The following is an 18,709-nucleotide window of genomic DNA, read 5'->3' on the forward strand; positions in this document are numbered from 1 at the left end:
TATGAATCACCTTATTATTTATGAATCACACTTATTATTCCTCTCTCTATTCTCTTTTTTTAATATAATAGATTTATCTCTCATTATTCTTATTATATTGTATTTTTTTTTAGTAATAAGGAGGCCTAAAGGCCCAAGGAAACATAACTAACAGAAGACATATATAAGCACATGCAGCCCCGAAATATTAAGGAAAAATAACTGGAACAAAAGGGAGAGGGATGACGACGAAGACTAAGTTAGCCCATCTCGTACTAAATTGAAAAACTTAGTTTTATTATTCTTTTTCATAATTTGGACAACAAGTTAGCCCATCTCCATAAAGCCATATACTATTATATTTATATATTATGGTACTTGATTTTATTTTTCTACTCCATTCAACTTTATTCAGCACTTATGGCATCCAAACTCAACGGAGCAATATGGTCCTATGTTGTGAGTTTTGGCATACTTCACCAAAAAAAGAAAATGTATATAATTAATTATATATTTATATTTAATAGTATTTTAAAAAGAAAATGTATATAATTAAAAACACTTAATTTTAAAATATATTTTTACATCTATTTTGAAATATTTAATAGTATATTAAATATAATTACATTAAAATGAAAAAGGTTATTAAACAGAAGTTGCATACACTAATGATTTTTTTATGGCCGAATGAATGACAACATTTATTTTAATTAATTTTATGTATTACATCAAAATATTAAATATATTCACAAAATATTCATACACAAATTAGTTATAATATTTTTTTGACAACCATTAGTGTTAATATTTTTAAGACTAATTTGTGTAAACATATACTTTAAAAAAGAGTATATTATTTTCACATGTAAGAGAGTTATTTAAACATATTTATTTAAATAAATAAAATGACAAATTTAAAATTTAGTATAAAATGTATTTCAAACTTATTTGTATAAATAAATATTCTAATAAAGAAAATGAAAGTATAAAATGTATTTCAAACGTGCTTGCATAAATAAATGTTATGATAAAAAATGAAAATTTAAACTTATTTAAAAATACTATGAAAAATTAGTAAACAATCATTGTTATTTGAAATTTATTTAAATAGTATAAAAAAGTAAGCCGTGTGCAGAACTTATTTGTAAATATTAGGAAGAGAAGTTCATTTCATATTAATAAATATAAACAACACCCCATATTGTTAAAAAGAGTGGGAAAACATCATAATAGATGGTTCGATTTGATATTTACTTTTAGGATTTTATTTTTTAAAAATAATTCAAAATTTATTTATAAACATATAAAATTTGATTCTTATGATTTAGTAATAAAACTAAAATACATTTATTACTATATATACCTAAATTGTAAGTGATATGGAAAAGAGGAATAAAAAAGTTTATAAGACGAAGAAAAAGATTGCAAAGTAGATGAAGAAAGAAAAAACATATAAAAGCAAGTGAAAGCAGAGAATGGACTATTAACTTATTTTTCTGGTTCAACTTTTTTTTGTTACTTGTCAAAAGATGATTTGTTCAACTCCATACCCTTAAAGCTTCTTAATATCTTTTGCCCAAATTGATTTAAATGCTTCATGTGGGACAATGCAAAAATAATAAAAATGAGAGAGAAAAAAAAAACTAACCACACATTCTCAATACTAAAATTGTCATAGATGTCTATTATTGAAATGGTCAAATCAAATAAGCCAAGATAAAGTGTGTGAAAAGTGCATAAAAAGACAAAGAAAAATGAAAAAAAAAATCAAAGAAATTAGTTGAAATATTTTGCACCTAAATAAATCATACAAAATGTTGAAAAGAGAAAGATAAGGGATGAAGAACTAATTTGGAATAGAAAAAAAAGTGGAAAAAAAAGATCACAAACTTCAATGCCAATAAGAGAAAAACTAAATATTCAAGAGAAAGGTTCATATTAGACCAAACTAATGTGAGGCATAACAAAAATAAAAAAAAATGAGAGAAAAAAAAAACACACGCTCTCAATATTAAAATTGTCACGCGTGTCTATTATTGAAATGGTCGATACAACGAACAAATAAGCCAAAATAAAGTATGTGAAAAAGTGCATAAAAAATAAAAAAAAAATATACAAATAAATTAATTGAAACATTTTGCACCTGAATAAATCATGTAAAGTGTTGAAAAGAGAAAGATAAAAGATGGATAACCAGTCTAAAATAGAAAGAAAGTAAAAAGAGGATCATAAATTTCAATGTCAATAAGAGAAAAAATAAATATTAAAGTGAAAGGTTTACATTCAACCAAACAAATATAATTTAAATTCTAAACAAAATAGAGAGGATTGAAAATATATAAAAAAAGACATGGAGATGAACCTTGATTATTAAAAGAAGAACAAATTTGAAACAAAAGGTTACTTCTTTCTCTTTTGAGAGAAAGATTCCCATGCAGGAATAAGAAGAGAATTTGAGAATTAAAAATATTGGAAGTAATCTAGAGATGTCATATTGAATTGAGAGTATACAGTTTTTGAAAGACTCATAAATATATTCCAAAATTAATGATTTTGTAAAAAAAATATTTATCATTTTTTAATATTTTTTTTGTTTGATTCCAACTTTCCAATTGTCATTGGACCTCTTGTAAGAGAAAACTCTCTTTGGACTTGGATATTTTATTTTGTTCTAAAATGTTTTGAATCACATGTTTAAAAAATGATATAAATTAATTTATTTTTATACATTATTTTATATTTTATACATTATTGATTGAATTAATATTGCATTAAAATATTATAATATTTTTACGCTATTAATAGTGCATTTATTTTTATACATTATTTTATATTTTATACATTATTGATTGAATTAATATTGCATTAAAATATTATAATATTTTTAGGCTATTAATAGTGCATTAATATACTGATTGATTCAATATATCAATAAAACATATTGTTTGAATAAGACAAATAATTAATATATTAGACTTATGTATGCCTATGATTTTTTTTACAGTTTTTTTTAGGGTATACAAAAACTTAATTGTATGATTTAATACATAGTGTATTCTATAAAAAAATAAATAGTGTATTAAATGTATTTATAAATATATATTATAATATAGTTTTGATCAATATATATATATATATATATATATATATATTATTGACAATAGATAGATTAATTTATAAAAATGGGTGTGTGTGTGGGTGTGTGCGTGCGTGCCTGCATGTGTGTGTATATCCAATATTTCACAAAAGTTTCATACTTTTCTTCCCCCGTAATTTACTATCTAAATGATGATTTTTTTCTGTATGTTGTTTCCAAACGAAAATGAATCTTAAAATCATTTTTCAGTAAATTTGATGAAACAAAAATTAATTATGATTACAATTAATTATAGAAATAATTAATTGTACATATAATTGATTATTGATATAATCTATTTTTTGTAGTTGTTACCAATTAAAGTTAAAAAGAAACAATAACATTTTTTGTTTAGTTGTAAGAAAACACAAAATGCAAAAGAAATTGGTTTGATTGAAACGAGGAAAAGTGTTGAGATTAAGTTTCATTTTATTCCTTTTAAAATTCTTGATATGATTATTAATTCAATTTGATTTCTATTTGGCTTGACCTTATTAACTCTTTTTTTTCATATTGTGTATATATTTAAAATTTTATATATACAGTTCAAAAATAAATTGTGCCAACCCAACTCAACTTAATTTCACACTTTATTTTATTTTTTCAATAATCAATTTCACACTAAATTGAGTAGACTGGGCATCGCCAGAAAGATAAGTCAAATCCTAAGGCAAAGAAGCAGTTAGACATGGATGCCATGACTTTAATATGTAAATTTTTTTTCAAATAAATTTTAAACAAGTATTTCAATCAAATAATATAAATTCCGTATGAAAAATCAAATAATATAAATTTACAAAATATAATATTATTATAATATGGTGAATTATAATTGAATGATTGTGTAAATTTTTTTAATACATAACCTTTTTTTTCTCTCTTATACTATTATGTTATAATTTTTAAGTAAAGAAATTAACACATTAAAAATAATTTAAATTTATTATAATTGTTCCAAAAAAAAAAAAAGTGTGCGTGAGTAGTTTGACTAGTTTAACAAGTAGGCTCCATAGTGCTAGTGAGTGTGAACAGTGAGCATAACATAATCGGTTATGTTGGTTTGATATTGCGCTGATTTCAAAGTTTTGACCTTTCTTCCTCTTCTGTTCCCGTGCCGGCGGAACCACCAAAATGGGCTGCACTTGCAAGCCCTTCTCCGCCTCCCTCTTCACTTCTCTTCCACTTCGCCTCCGCCTTCCTCCGCCGCCGCCACTACATTTCGCCGCCGCGGTCCCCTTTCGTTCCAAACAACAAACCCCTTCTCACACCTTTCGCCTTTCAGCCCTCCCACTATTATCCCATGGCAGCGGCAACAACAACAACAACAACGGTGGTAGTTGGGGCAACAACCCCTTTGACTCCTTCGATTCGAATTCAAATTCCCATCACACCCTTTTCCTCTCCATGCTCTGCTCCTCCGCCCTCTGTTTCTTCGGCCACCTCCTCCTTGCCAAACTCGCAAAGGCCAAAACTTTGTCTTCTTCCTCCTCCTCCGACACCTCACTTTTCTCCGAACCTGTTTATGAAGTCAAAGGCGGCAAGTGGACCAAACTCGTTCCTGACCCCACCGACGACGTCTTTGTCTCCGCACAACAGGGATTCTTGTCGGAGCTATCATCTCTCAAACCTTCACAGCTGGCAACCTTCGTGTGGCTCAAGTGCAGCGACATCTTCACGCGCTTGATGCTTCCAGAAGGGTTCCCCGAGAGCGTGACGAGCGATTACTTGGAGTATTCTCTCTGGAGAGCAGTTCAGGGCGTGGCGTGTCAGGTTAGTGGCGTGCTCGCAACGCAGTCGTTGCTTTACGCCGTTGGATTGGGAAAAGGGGCTATTCCCACTGCTGCTGCGATCAATTGGGTGCTCAAGGATGGAATTGGGTACCTTAGTAAGATCATGTTGTCTAACTTTGGTCGCCATTTTGATGTTAACCCTAAAGGATGGAGATTGTTCGCTGATCTTCTTGAGAATGCTGCCTTTGGCTTGGAGATGTCTACTCCTGCTTGCCCTCAGTTTTTTGTGCTCATCGGTGCTGTTGCTGGGGCCTCTCGCTCTGCTGCTTCTTTGATTCAGGTGATGCAAGTTTTTTAGTGTATGAAGAATTTGCAATGTCTTTGAAGTTTAAATCTTTTTGTTTAGAATTAAATAGCGTTGGACAAGCCAGTTGAGTGTTGTGAAGAATCTGTAGCTTACATGATGATTCGATTTTGGTTTTTCTGGTGTGAGGGTGAGTACAAAAGTTAAATGAATACTATGCATATTGAAATTAAGTATATATAAGTATAATAATGATCTGTGTAAAGTGATTGTTCTAACCTACCCTTCAGTGGTTCTTTTTTCATCTGCTTCAATAGCACGTTATGGTGGAGTAGTCTTAGACCACTATGGGATTCAAATAGCGGAGCAGTTTTCAATTGTGGCCATTGTGGCTTTTCGCATGCTATAGTGGTGTTACCATGATATAACCTTCAAAAACCCATTTTTCCCCTGGAACACAGTTGTTTATACCATTTAGTTTGTGTTATATACCATTTAAAATAACAGTCATCCTGCATCCTACTTTCTCACTATAGTGTTTTTAGAGTTGATTGCTATGTTTCGCTATCTGAGGTTGATAACTATGATTGAAAGTTTGAACTGATTTTTTCTTCGCAGGCTTCTACCAGGAGCTGTTTCTTTGCTGGTTTTGCTGCTCAAAGGAATTTTGCTGAGGTGAAAAGTAGATCCTTTCTTCTTTATTAAATATGAGCATTAAGTTAATGATGCAACACAACAATCATTCCATTTTCTTAGTTTGGAATCCATCTAGTGCTATAAAAGGCATGATTCATGAGTATGCATTTGACACATTCGTTCCACTTATTTATGCTGTTTTTTCTCTGAAAATAATTGTAAGTTGTAGGTAATTGCTAAAGGGGAAGTCCAAGGAATGGCAAGCAGGTTTATTGGTATAGTGCTCGGTATAGGATTGGGTAACTGCATAGGCTCCTCCACACCCCTTGTTCTTGCTTCATTTACTGTCTTGACCTGGATCCACATGTACTGCAATCTGAAGTCATATCAGTCCATTCAACTACGGACTTTAAATCCTTACCGTGCAAGTAATTTCTGTTCTCTCTCTCACATCCACTCAAACTCAATCATGTGGGAGTTGTGCTCTATTTTTCTTAGGGAAAATTAGTTCACTTTATAGTTTATACTGTTGATGATTCTGACATGTTGTCTCTTCTGTGTAGATTTAAGTTTGTTATAAAATATTGGAAGTTCTTGTAGGCTGCAATTAAACAGCAGTCTTAGGAATGGTTTTGCAATCTATTGTTGGGTTGGGGACTTGGAAATCTTGAAATGCTACTAGGGGTTGATTTGTTTGTTGAAAGGTCAAACCTTTATGTCTCGTTGATTATTTTGACAGGTTTGGTTTTTAGTGAATATCTACTGAGTGGCCAGGCACCTCCAGTTAAAGAGGTCAATGATGAGGAGCCACTATTTCCAGCTGTGCCCATATTAAATGCAACTTTTGCAAGCAAAGTGAGTTAATCTTGCTTGTGTTGAAGTTGTGAAATTAAACCTTTGAAGCAAAGATGCTGTGTTTCTTATTCAAAATTTGCTGCTTGCTAAAATTAGACTGATTTATTTATTTTGATAATGGTTTGTGTAATTTTAAGATTCTTTCTGGCTTCTTCTGATAGTACTTCTCAGTTCTCAGTTCTCAGTTCAGGCTGGGGAGTATCAGTTCGCATGTCCTTCTGTCCCTTGCTATGATGATAACTTGTTTGGAAAGTTACTTTTGGAATTGTTTAGGGTTTTAATATGGTCATTGTTCTTATGCTACTATCATTCCTTCTTCACTACTCTTGTCAATGTGGGTTGAATCCTGGAAGTATTAAACATAAAAGTTAAAATATGAGACTTGCCCTATCTATGATAATGTTATTTGCTCTTCTCAACTCACTATAAATTCCTAGTATTTGTTGCAAGTATAATATCATATATGCCCTTCTAACGTCAATTAATTAGGCTGCCTAGAAGGATGGACAAAGTGTCAGAATGGTTGGTATTATGTTTTGCACAATCTAATTTGTATATATTTTGGCTTGTTTACTTTTGTAATAGGCACAATCATTTGCTTTATCATCTGAAGCAAAAGATGCAGCTGCAGAAATTGAACATCGTCTGCAGCTTGGATCCAAGCTCAGTGAAATTGTCAACAGCAAGGAAGATGTGCTTGCCCTCTTTGGGCTTTATAAAAATGAAGGCTACATCTTGTCAGAGCACATGGGAAAATACTCTGTAAGTTGACAACCGACTTTCCTTTTCATTGAATTGTTTTTTCTCATCCTATAAAGTGTGGTGGGGATGATGCGCTTTTCTCATTTGATTCATGTTTAGATGTATCTGTATATGCTTAAGAGTTTTTTTTTTTGGGGGGGGGGGGGGGGGGGGGAAGAGGGGGAGACTTTTTCAAAGCTAATTGATTGGAGGCAGAAAGCTATAACTTCTCTGTCTCCAAAAGTAAAAATGGAAAGCTATAGAGGCTGAAAAATTGTTGTGGTTTATTTGTCAAATGGTTTTCCCCTTGAGGCATTAGCAAATTGGTACATCAAGTTTACTTTTTGCCCAATTTGAAAGGTTATTTTAAATTAAATATTTGCCATTGTGTTATATGGATCTAATAATGCATCTTCCTGTTTTTCAGGTTGTGCTCAAAGAAAAGTGTTCACAGCTAGATATGCTCAAGGCATTGTTCCAGGTCAATTACCTTTATTGGCTAGAAAAGAACGCAGGAATTGAAGGAAGAGGAACCCTCAATGATTCCAAACCTGGTGGGAGGCTGCATATATCTCTGGATTATGTGGAAAGGGAATTCAACCATGTAAAAAATGATGGAGAATTGGTAGGCTGGGTCACAGATGGGCTTATTGCAAGGCCATTGCCAAATAGGATTTGCATAGGCGACACTGCACCCTCAAACTCAGTGAGTAGCTGACATGGCCAAAGACTGGTGGCTTTCATTCATGACCACTTGCATTACATAGCTGCATGAGGAAGCTAGTTGGACTCAAGATGTCTTGGGATCAAGGGCATTGGTTGGTTCTTTGCCATCCATTGGTGAGTAGCACATCCCACGCTGCAAAGCAAACAACTCAGTGAATGGCACCAAAATAACCACGAACTAGTTGAATTTGAAGCCATGTGGCGACATGGTGTGACAAAACCCCCGGTCTGCCACCCTTTGTCATTGTCAATGAATGGACTCCTACTGACCTTGAATGTTGAAACGGTCAAGTAACTGGGAAATACACACAGCTTTTACTTGAGAGATTGCACTCCTCGGATAAATTAAGATGTGCATCTAAATGTCAAGATTTTGCTTGTTTCACAGCCAAACTTGTATCTAGTCCATCATGCAGCTGACAAAAATCTCGTACAAAATACATTTTCTTCCACAAATTTGTTGTTTCCAATCCATTATAGATTGTCTTTGCCCCAACAAATGACCCAAATGCTTTCATGCCATTGTCTGTATATTCTGCCAAATAACAAATTTGATTTAGCAATTTGCTAAAAGGGAATAATACAACACACACAAAAATTGTTAAAACTAAAGACCATCACCTCCGCAAAAGGTTTACATTTTTTCATGAACCAACACTAGGCTTATATTTAATTTTTTGCACTCTATTTAATACTTGTCTCCTTTAATCTCTCAAAAAAAACGAGCCCATAGAGTTTAGAATGGACGTATTGTGGTGGGGTTCGAAAGATTCTAAAACAGCACAAGAAGAAGGTTTACAACATTTACGCATCATGTTACATATAAAAAGCTCGAGAAACCTGTTCCTGAAAAAAGTGAGAGTTGTTAATTAAGATGAAGGAGGAGAATGGGATAGAGGAACTGTGGAGGGAAGTGAGGGATTTGAGTTTGGGAAACGGCGGAAGAGTAGAGAGACTAGAGTCTCCACCAACCCCAGTTCAGTTCCTGAGAGACTTCATCACACCAAACAAGCCATGCATAATCTCCAACGCCATTACGCACTGGCCCGCACTCTCTTCCTGGACCAACCCTTCCCACCTCTCCCAATCCCTCTCCGGCGCCACCGTCTCCGTCCACCTCACCCCCACCGGCGCCGCCGACGCCCTCGCCCCTCTCCGCTCCTCCCTCTGCTTCGCCTCCGCGCACGTGCAGCGCGTGCCCTTCCCCCACGCCCTTGACCTCATCTCCTTTTCCGAGCCTTCCAAGCTAGTCGCTTACGCGCAGCAACAAAATGATTGCTTTCGCTCTGAATATTCGTCTCTTGCTGATGACTGTGACCCTCACTTTGGTTGGGCCACCGAAGCTATTGGCTCCGAACCCGAAGCTGTGAACCTCTGGATCGGTAATCAGCATTCCCGAACCTCCTTCCATAAGGATCACTACGAGAATCTCTACGCTGTTGTCACTGGAGAAAAACACTTCCTGTTGTTGCCACCTACTGATGTTCATCGCTTGTATATTCGTGACTACCCTGCTGCCACTTACTCATATTCTTCGGTATTTTCATCCCATCATTTTTTCATTCAAGAAAATATAAATTCAGTGTTACTTTCATGCCATATGTTTCCATCATTTATATGTTAAATCACTAACAAGTTCTGAAGTTGTCAATCTGTTAATAAGTTCCATCTTTTGGAACTGATTTTGTATAGATTGAAACTCGAGCAGTTTCATCTTAGCAAAGTTGCCTGCTGTTGATTAAATCAATCATTAGGAGACTGGTTTGTTTAAACTGAAATTTTAAAGGACTATATCAAGTATAATTCATATTTACTTTGAACCAAATTGTGTATTTCTTTCTTTTTTTTATTCTTCTTTCTTGTTGATGGGGTGTGGGTTTTGCTATTAAAAGTGCTGCCTTTTGGAGTTGATTTCATTTGGGTGTTGTGGTTTGTAGGATACAGGAGAGTTCGATTTGGAACTTGAGAAGCCAACAAGGTATGTGCCTTGGTGCAGTGTGGATCCTTATCCTTCTCTGGAGACCATGGATAATGAGATGACCAAGTTTCCCCTGTACTTCAATGGCCCTCGGCCGTTTGAATGTACTGTGAAGGCTGGCGAGGTTCTCTATTTGTAAGATTCCCTTGTTTTGTATATGCATCATATGCATTTGTTTTAATGCTATGCTTTCTTTCTTCTGCTGGATATTCTTTATCATCTGAGACAGTAAATTTGAACCTGTGATTAGGTCACTGGGCATATGGTGTTAATTAAAATTACATAACTATGTTATATTCCTAGTTAGTTGTTCATTCGTTATGCTTTTTGGTTAATCCGTTTTCTCTAATGCCTACTGAACTTTATGAATGCAGTGATTGTGATCCATTTTACTAGTTTACTTGAATAATCTCTTTTAAAGATCCTTGCCATGCATACTAATCACCTTTAGTGAATGATTCAATAATAGATTTTCTGGTTTCTTTTAGTGTTACAGGACTTCTAGTTGTTGAGAGAGGATCAGGGGAACCAAACTGATGAGCTATTGACTCTGACACAGTTCCTGCATTCCATGATTTGCACATCATTTTTTATAATAAAATCAGTTGCCTACTCAATTGCTTCAATTTAATGAAATGAGTGAATTATAGCTGATAGGCTAATGGTTCATGGCCACAGTAGCACAAACATTAAAATTCTGCATTTGATGCAGCAAATGTATTTCCATGTCCTGATAAAATTACTTCTGGTCAATCATCAGGAAAAAAAAAACTTCTAGTCAACCATACAACATTTACTGAGGCTTGCTATCTAGAAATTTTTGCCATGCAACACGAGTGAATGCATGAATTTGGTGGTATTTTTGTTGATATTTTCTGTGTTAAGTGTTTCTGCCCTTCTCCCCCAACCCCTAAAAAAAACAAAGGAGCGAGTAAGCATCCTCATTGCACGAGTGGCCTGATGTAGGGGGTACTTTCAACTTAATGGGAATATTTTGGCAACCTTGTTAGAGAACTTTTGTTTTTGCTTTATTTGATTGTATCAAATTTTTTACTTGAAAGAAGAGTATTCTAAGTGGGAATTAACCCAGACTTCCAATTCTCTACCATCTTATTGTTGAGTATCCTTTCTGTAGGCCTAGTATGTGGTTCCATCATGTTAGACAGGGTGTGGATGACGGAGGATTAACTATTGCAGTAAATTATTGTAAGGACCAAGTCTTCTCTTTTCAGTTCCATGTCCAATTTTAATCAGAAATTTGATGATAGTTATACTTTATGCAGGGTACGATATGCAGTTCGACATTAAGTACGCTTATTTCAACTTCTTACAATCTATTCGATATCGATCTGCCCCTAGTGCAATGATAAGTGATAAATTGTCTGAGGAGATAGATTCAGATTCTGATGATTATGAACATTGATGAATTCTCATTTCTTCTCTCAGCCAACCATATTTGATGAATTCAAGCGAATGATAATACCAAAAGTAAAGGGTACTTGATCAAACAGTTTTTGGAATGTGAGAAAGCATTATTCCCCAAAACGTGCAGCTACTTGTTCTTCATTTTTATCATGTGATGCCTATTTTCCCGTTTCCATTTTCTTTTTTTCCTCTTTCTGCTGCGGGTGCTGTATGTATTAGTCTTGTTGAGCAAATTTTGGTATTTTTTAATCTTGCTTTTAGTTTCTGCAAGACATCTCACCCATTCTCCATCCCTCCTTTATTTTCTTTCTAGAAAATTCTTAAAATTGGATTTTATTTTCCATAAAATTAAAATTCGATATTAATCTTTAATTATTTTATCTAATTTTAGTCATTTAAAATCTTTTATTTACTTTCACCTTCATTTCGTCAGCATTATTTATAGAAATATTTTTCTATTGTAAAATATACAAGAGAATGGTTTCAATACAATTAATATTTCATTTGATTTAAAATAATTGTTTTTTAAGGTTGTCCAATACATAAAAACTCATAAAATGTTGAAATTAGAAAAGTTTAAGAAAATATGAATTTATGTTGTTGTAAAACGACAAACAATTTAAAATAAAATTCATTTTGAAGTGTTTTGGTGTTATTATTTTCTTTTTATGAGTAATGTTATTTAATTTGATGCAAAGGAAGGGATAACAGAGGCAGAGAAAATAAACTCGAAGAACAGAAACTAGACGGTGGTGTTCTGGCGGTTAGGGTTTAAGGTTTACTACTATTGCCATAGAAGAAAACACATAGGTGGTGTTTCAATGTTTAGAATTCAGGGTTCAAGAGGAATATTAGAAGAAAAACATACATAGTGTGAATCGTAGGTTGTGGTGGACGTGAAAAATGGTACTCATAACTGCACCGGTGCCAAAAGTACCAACTCACCACATATTCTTCAACGAAAGCGTTGATTTAAGGAACAAAAACCCACGTAATTTGCCTTCTCCCAACCATCAACTTGAGCTTCGATCACCCTTGCGCCATCCCATACAGAAATTCCCAAACCACACTTCCCCACAACCCCTTAATCCTCAAACAACTACTTTCACGAAGAAGAAAAAGAAGAGAAAGGGGCCACAACCTTTGACATATTGCACATGATGGAAGCTTTACCCTTTCCCGCACCCATTGGACATGAAACAAGTTAAAAAGTAAATAACATTGGAAGAAAGAATATAAGTAACTGTAGAAATTGCTAAAATGATAGGAAAGAATTATGTTCACTTCACATTCTTACGACTGTTTTCTTTTTCTTTATGTCCCATAGCTCATTTTGTCTCAACTTTTTTTTTTATTCTTCTTTCTATCAGAATCTATCTCTTTCTATTTACTGTAAAAATATGAAAAGGTGGTGTCTAATAATGTAGGCCTCGCTAACGGCGAGAAGAAAACATGTCTAATGGAGGAAAGAAGAGTTCATATGAACTTCCATTATTGATTTAATAAGATGATTTGATAGAGTTAAGCCTTGTATTTAGAGGGTGGAAGTTGAGAACAATTAAAAAGACTAAGTGCATGTTTGGTTTGATACTCACATGATTGTTTAAAGGAACAAATAGTTATTTTTGTGGTGATTACCATGATTTTTTTTACCATCAAACTAAATACATTATAAATGGAATTCTCCATGCTTAATCACCTACTTGCTGACAACTAGACTGTGGGAAAATTCAATGGATTGTGCACGATCTCTGTTAGACATGGGACATTCTTCAATGATTGAATTGGACTCCATTTTTAGCAGGATGGATCCGGAAATATATTAAAGGAAGAGTAGATAAAATTAATAAATATTAAATCATAATAGATAAATAGGTAATATCGTTTATCTTAATTGTCCACATTATTTTTTTATATCATAAAATTCATAAACAATATATTATGTATCGAACTTTTTTAGTAGTTCTTCTCTCAATGTAAATAATCATACAATCAATTAAAAATTATCTTTGATCTTATTTTTAAGCTATTTTTTTTGTTTTTTATAAATAAAAATGACATTGATGTATTATTTTTTATGGTTATTAATTGACATTTATAGTAAGGTTAATTAAGAGTCGTTAAAAAGATAAATAGAAAGGCACTCATTAAAAAGAGTGGAAATATATAAAATTCATTTATGTAACTAAAGGATATAAATTCAAAAGGTTGAGTTGACATATTAAGAGTTCACTCCTGTCTCATTGTTTTTTTTTTTTTCATTTTTATCCTCACTAATTTATTTAAAATCTCTTTTTACCTCAAATAATTAAATATATTCTTTTATACCAATTTATATTCATTAGCTAGCTTATTAATGACTGTAACCAAACTCTTTTAATTCAATCAATTTATAAATTTTTAGCTTTTAAATTCTTTTAGGCTCTAACTTATAAGTTATAAACTTCAATTAACTTATAAGGTAGTTTTATCAAACACTGTTGTGTAAGTTATATTTTATTTTCAAATATTCTTTTATTCTATTTATTTTCTTAAATATCTATTAAGTATATTAATAAACTTTAAAAAATTAAGAATATATTTGGAAAATAAAAAAATAAAGCTATAAGATAAACAAATCAAACTTAAACATTATGGTTTTTTAAACAAACCGTCCAAACTTTATATAAACGAACCAAACTTGAATAGTATCATTTTTTTTATGGAAGCTAAGCTTGAACTTAGGTGTTTGGTTTGATTTGACTTGTTTTTTTTTTCTTAATACTATGGAAAAATGATTCGACTTGTTTAAACACCTTGTAAATAGCACGAAATACATTTTTGTGAACTCAATTCAGTAACTCGCAACATGTGAAGTCAATTCAGTAGCTTTTTTAACGTATAAGAGGGTGAGGGATTGTGCTATATTACAACTTCTCCGTGATGTTCATCTTTTCTAATTGATTTTCCAACTCATCATGAGTCACCTATGAAACAATAAGGCATTCTCTGTAGTAATGTAGTTAATGAAGCATCTTTTCTAAAGAATGGTATAAGAACAGTCTCAATGTTATGAAGCAAATCCTTTGTTGTGCTTGTTAGTCTTTGATGCTCGACTTAACTTCTGAAGGCTTAGTGGCACCAGAAAAACTAAACCGCTGAGGCAGAACATGGAGACATCAAGAAGACACTATGGAGAGTAATTCAGATGAGCCGATACCAAGATTAAGAGTGCTTGTTTGTGCTATGCAACTCGTGGAGCAATCCAGTTTAGAAGTGATCTCCAGGAGATGCAAATTCATTTGGAATCAATTGATCTGGCTTCACCTTTAGCTACAGTATCTCCATGACAAAAATATCTGAAATGCTAGGACAGATATATATCTTTTAGAAGTTTCAGTTTGAGGGTGGACAAAAAAACATTAGAAAGACTGAGATACCCCTTTAGCTAGTAGAAGCATCATTACTGATGACAGTACAATGGCAAGATGTTTAGACTCAATGCCATGAAAAAATTCATCTTGGGCACTGCAATTTTATTGGCCAACAACTCACAACCAATCATGAAAACCTTCACGGCTTCATCAGATGAACTTCAGCCAATGAGGAATTCAGGTCTTCTCGAGACTGTGATCTCCTACTCTGCAGACACATCTGACTTCTATGTGGGGACCAGAAAGCACCCATGTTGCCACTGTCATACTGCATCTGCCCTAAACTGTTTGAGGAATAACTATGAGAGACATTATTAGCTGATGGGTACAATGAAGACTCCATAAGCTCGATGCCACCACTGTTGTCATCAAGACTATGCCCTAGACCAAATTGGCTTTGTTGTGAACTTGCAATTTTTGGGCTCAGAGGCATCTTTAGTCTTCCATCCCCTGCAGTATCATAGGTGTAAATTGGATTTTAAAGTCAGTCTAAAATAATTATTCATGTAAATTATATACAGAATTCACAAGTTATTTTGAGGCACAACTTGGTTATGATTTACAAAATATGCACAAATCATCCACATAATAATGAAAAATTGAGTACATACACATTTGTGACGACAGCAAGCTTTGAAAATTGATGAGAACATGACAAAAACAAGTCACAGTGATATCCAAGATATACAAATGGATGTTGGTCACTATACCACATTTAATAGTAAAAACTAAAAGGACAACAAAAACAGACCAATTTCTAAGCGTCTCAGAAAAACTTTAAACAAGACAGTTCATCTAATAAGTTTTAGGATTAGTACTAATCATATGTGTAAATAAATAGCTTACCAGAGTACATTGGACTCCATCGCTGGAACCGAAAAGGAGATGGTATGTTAAGAACAGAAGCACCAGTAACACTGTTATGCCTGGAAATGGGAAGATATTGCCTCCGGAAAAACCTTGGCATCCAATTGCCAACACATGATAAAGCACAAAGAAGTAGAATAAAAGAAAGCAACAAAATGGGCACAAGAACAAGAGGATTTATCTTCATCTGGAAAAACTCCAAGTCACGAAGCCCAAATCTAGTGGAAAACGCCTTTCCAGCTTCCAACAAGGCAACACCAAGTGTCCAAGTGATATTTCCAGAGCCAACAGTTATCTGGTTATCATTAATGTGCAAACCCTCCCTCAGCAGAGAGGCAATATAGGGTGCCCTGAAGCAGTACTGCTCAATAAAGGGCTGCGGAGCAACACTTCTCTTTGCAACATCCCACCTCTTCTCACAAAAACCCTTACCCTTTGCCAGCACATCATCAAGCGTGGCCTCAGAAGTCAAGTTGAAAAACCTATACACAACATAAAACCCAGAAATCACATAAAAGTGTCCATACGGGTGAGGCAGATTATCACCCAAAGCGCAAGGCTGCGCTCCACAATCAAGCCCGGCACCAAGATCAGTCCATTCAGACAAATTCACAGCAACTTTAGCGAGGGCGCTGCACTCCCCCCAATTGGGAGCACCAACAAGCACCAATTGAGTTCCTCCCAACCCTCCATTCCCACCTTTCTTACTAGACGAACAACGAGAACATGAGTATTCCTCCCTATACCCATCCTGCAAGCAAGGATGTTTCAACTCAACATTCCCACCACTACCCACATCCACATTACCCGATCCAAACTCCTTCCTAAATAGATACACCACAGACTTCCCAAATGCCTCGTTGAGTCCATACCCTGGTAGCGAATATGCGGTAAGATGATGGCTCACAGATCCAATCCTAACATACAAACTAGTCTCACTATTAAGCTGCTGATCACTCTCAAACGTGACCTGCAGGGAAGAGCCACCCAAGTCAAGAGCACCATAAGTAGCCTTCCTAGGCCTAACCCCCAAAATGCCACCATCATAATTAAGAGCTATCCACCCAAAATAAGCCTCTTCAGGACCAGAAATAATCTTAACCCAATCCCTTTGACACACAAAGGGAGAGTCTTTAAGCACAGACCAAGCATTATCAAGCAGCCACCGAGAATCACTAACAGGAAGCCTCCTAACACCAGCAGTGGCATAAAGGAACAAAAAAGTGGACCTGTGAGCACGCACTGGTATCTGCTTCTTGGCCCACCTCAGCAAAGGTTTCAATGCATTGTTCAAACCAGACACGTTGTTTACTAGTTTATCGATTCCGGGTTCGGTTTCGATTCGATCATAGGCGCGGCCGGTAGGCGGCTTCTTCTTATTATTCTTGGGCGAGGCATTTCTCAATGAGGTGACGGCGATTGGGAGAGTGGTGTGGCGGTTGAAGCGGACGGAGGCGCGGTAGACGTAGACGCGGGTGCCGGTACTGCCGCAGTCGAGGACAACGTAGTACTTGGCGGAGCCGTGGTTCCAGTAGGAGTAGAGGAGGAGGAAGAGGAGGTAGGTTAGGAAGAGGAAGGTGGCGAGGTAGAGTGAGAGTCTGAGGCATTTGTGGCGTGAAGAGGAGGTAATGGTGGTGGCTCCGCCGTGGAGGGGTGGTTCGAGGTGGCAGTAGGAGGAGAGATCCTGGAGAGAGAGAGGGTGGGGGAGGGAATGTGAATTGGGGGCGACGAGTGATGCGATTTTGGCAAAGACCATGGCTTTTTGCGGCTTGGGGAATGCCCAGATGGATTGGAGAAAGTGGGGTTAGGTGGGGGGGAGGAGCAAGCATGGCATTTCGGAGAGTGAGATTTTAGGGGGAAGGGTTTGGGTTGATCGCCATTGATGAGAGGAGAGGAGAGAGAAATGGATCTGAGTCTCGTAATCTTGTGGCGTTGGTTAGGTGGAATTTGGCGACGACTTTGATGACCAAAACTTCAAAGATTAGAAATTAAAAAAACAGAAGAACGTATTTGCCACTTCTGCATCCACGGGAAGGTGGTGGCACTGGAGTTATGTTATCACCGGCTAAACTTGAACTTGCTTGCACACCCTTTAGAAACAGTAACGTAGGTACAGTGAAATTAGTTTGATTGATAAGTATTTTAGTTCATGATAAAAATGTAAATTAAAAAAAGTAGTCAGGACTTTCTGATTGAATATTAGTATTTTAATGATAAACTAATGACATTTTACATTATTTTACTATCTCATTACTTTTAATGATAATTTATAATGTCGATAATTTTAATATTAATTAAAATTTTAATATAAATGGAAACTTAAAAAATCAAGTGTTACAAAATGGTAATAAAGACATGTGGTTATGTAAGTAGTAACTAACAACCATTAATGAGTGTATATACATGAGTTATCTTACTTTAAAACTTAACAATTGAAAGGTATATTAAAGTAAGCACCATTTTTTTTAAATTGACAATTAGAATATAAAAAAATCAAAGCATAGCCCGTAAAAATTACTAAGTTAAAGACTTCTAATGTTGATTATCAAAATTTTAAAGAAAAATAATTAACGCCAATATAAGTTAAAGAATTCAATTATATGTCAGCAGAGGCTTTGTTACTTTGCGGATTTAAAGTTGCTTAAAACCAGTTAGGGATTGACTAGTGAGTATACAGCAGAATATTATAATATTATGTTATCCCTACACAATCAGAAACTGCACAATAGAGTATGATATAATTCTACAAATAGCAGTAACCTTCAGTTATTGTCAGAATAGTACAGAAAATCAGCAAAATACAACGGCAGAAGAATATCAGGGAAGAAAACAGAAAAGGAAGAGAATATTCCACTAATGGCATCCACACCTTTTACCCCCTCATTTTCAGTAACATATACTTTCCACTCACTTCCTCAA

At 34.6% G+C, this 18,709-nt stretch overlaps 3 protein-coding genes across 3 annotated transcripts; 2 read left to right on the forward strand and 1 right to left on the reverse strand.

Annotated features, from left to right (window-relative positions):
* Window positions 1–4,129: 4,129 nt before the first annotated feature.
* Window positions 4,130–8,714, forward strand: LOC100786144 (protein root UVB sensitive 1, chloroplastic). Its single transcript, XM_003538874.5, has 6 exons — window positions 4,130–5,185; window positions 5,768–5,824; window positions 6,015–6,213; window positions 6,525–6,640; window positions 7,226–7,402; window positions 7,809–8,714. Exons 1-6 carry the CDS (start codon window positions 4,247–4,249, stop codon window positions 8,097–8,099), a joined length of 1,779 nt encoding a protein of 592 aa, XP_003538922.1. The 5' UTR covers window positions 4,130–4,246; the 3' UTR covers window positions 8,100–8,714.
* A 128-nt stretch (window positions 8,715–8,842) lies between these two features.
* On the forward strand, window positions 8,843–11,630 carry LOC100786655 (bifunctional peptidase and (3S)-lysyl hydroxylase Jmjd7). Its single transcript, XM_003538875.5, has 4 exons — window positions 8,843–9,644; window positions 10,045–10,220; window positions 11,221–11,291; window positions 11,369–11,630. Exons 1-4 carry the CDS (start codon window positions 8,982–8,984, stop codon window positions 11,506–11,508), a joined length of 1,050 nt encoding a protein of 349 aa, XP_003538923.1. The 5' UTR covers window positions 8,843–8,981; the 3' UTR covers window positions 11,509–11,630.
* A 2,805-nt stretch (window positions 11,631–14,435) lies between these two features.
* Window positions 14,436–17,902, reverse strand: LOC100787212 (probable apyrase 7). Its single transcript, XM_003538876.5, has 2 exons — window positions 15,770–17,902; window positions 14,436–15,373 (listed from the first exon to the last, which is right to left on the reverse strand). Exons 1-2 carry the CDS (start codon window positions 17,544–17,546, stop codon window positions 15,063–15,065), a joined length of 2,088 nt encoding a protein of 695 aa, XP_003538924.1. The 5' UTR covers window positions 17,547–17,902; the 3' UTR covers window positions 14,436–15,062.
* Between the last annotated feature and the right edge of the window lie 807 nt (window positions 17,903–18,709).

This window comes from Glycine max, chromosome 11, assembly GCF_000004515.6.
Source record: "Glycine max cultivar Williams 82 chromosome 11, Glycine_max_v4.0, whole genome shotgun sequence".
In the NCBI taxonomy this organism is placed as follows: Eukaryota; Viridiplantae; Streptophyta; class Magnoliopsida; order Fabales; family Fabaceae; genus Glycine; species Glycine max.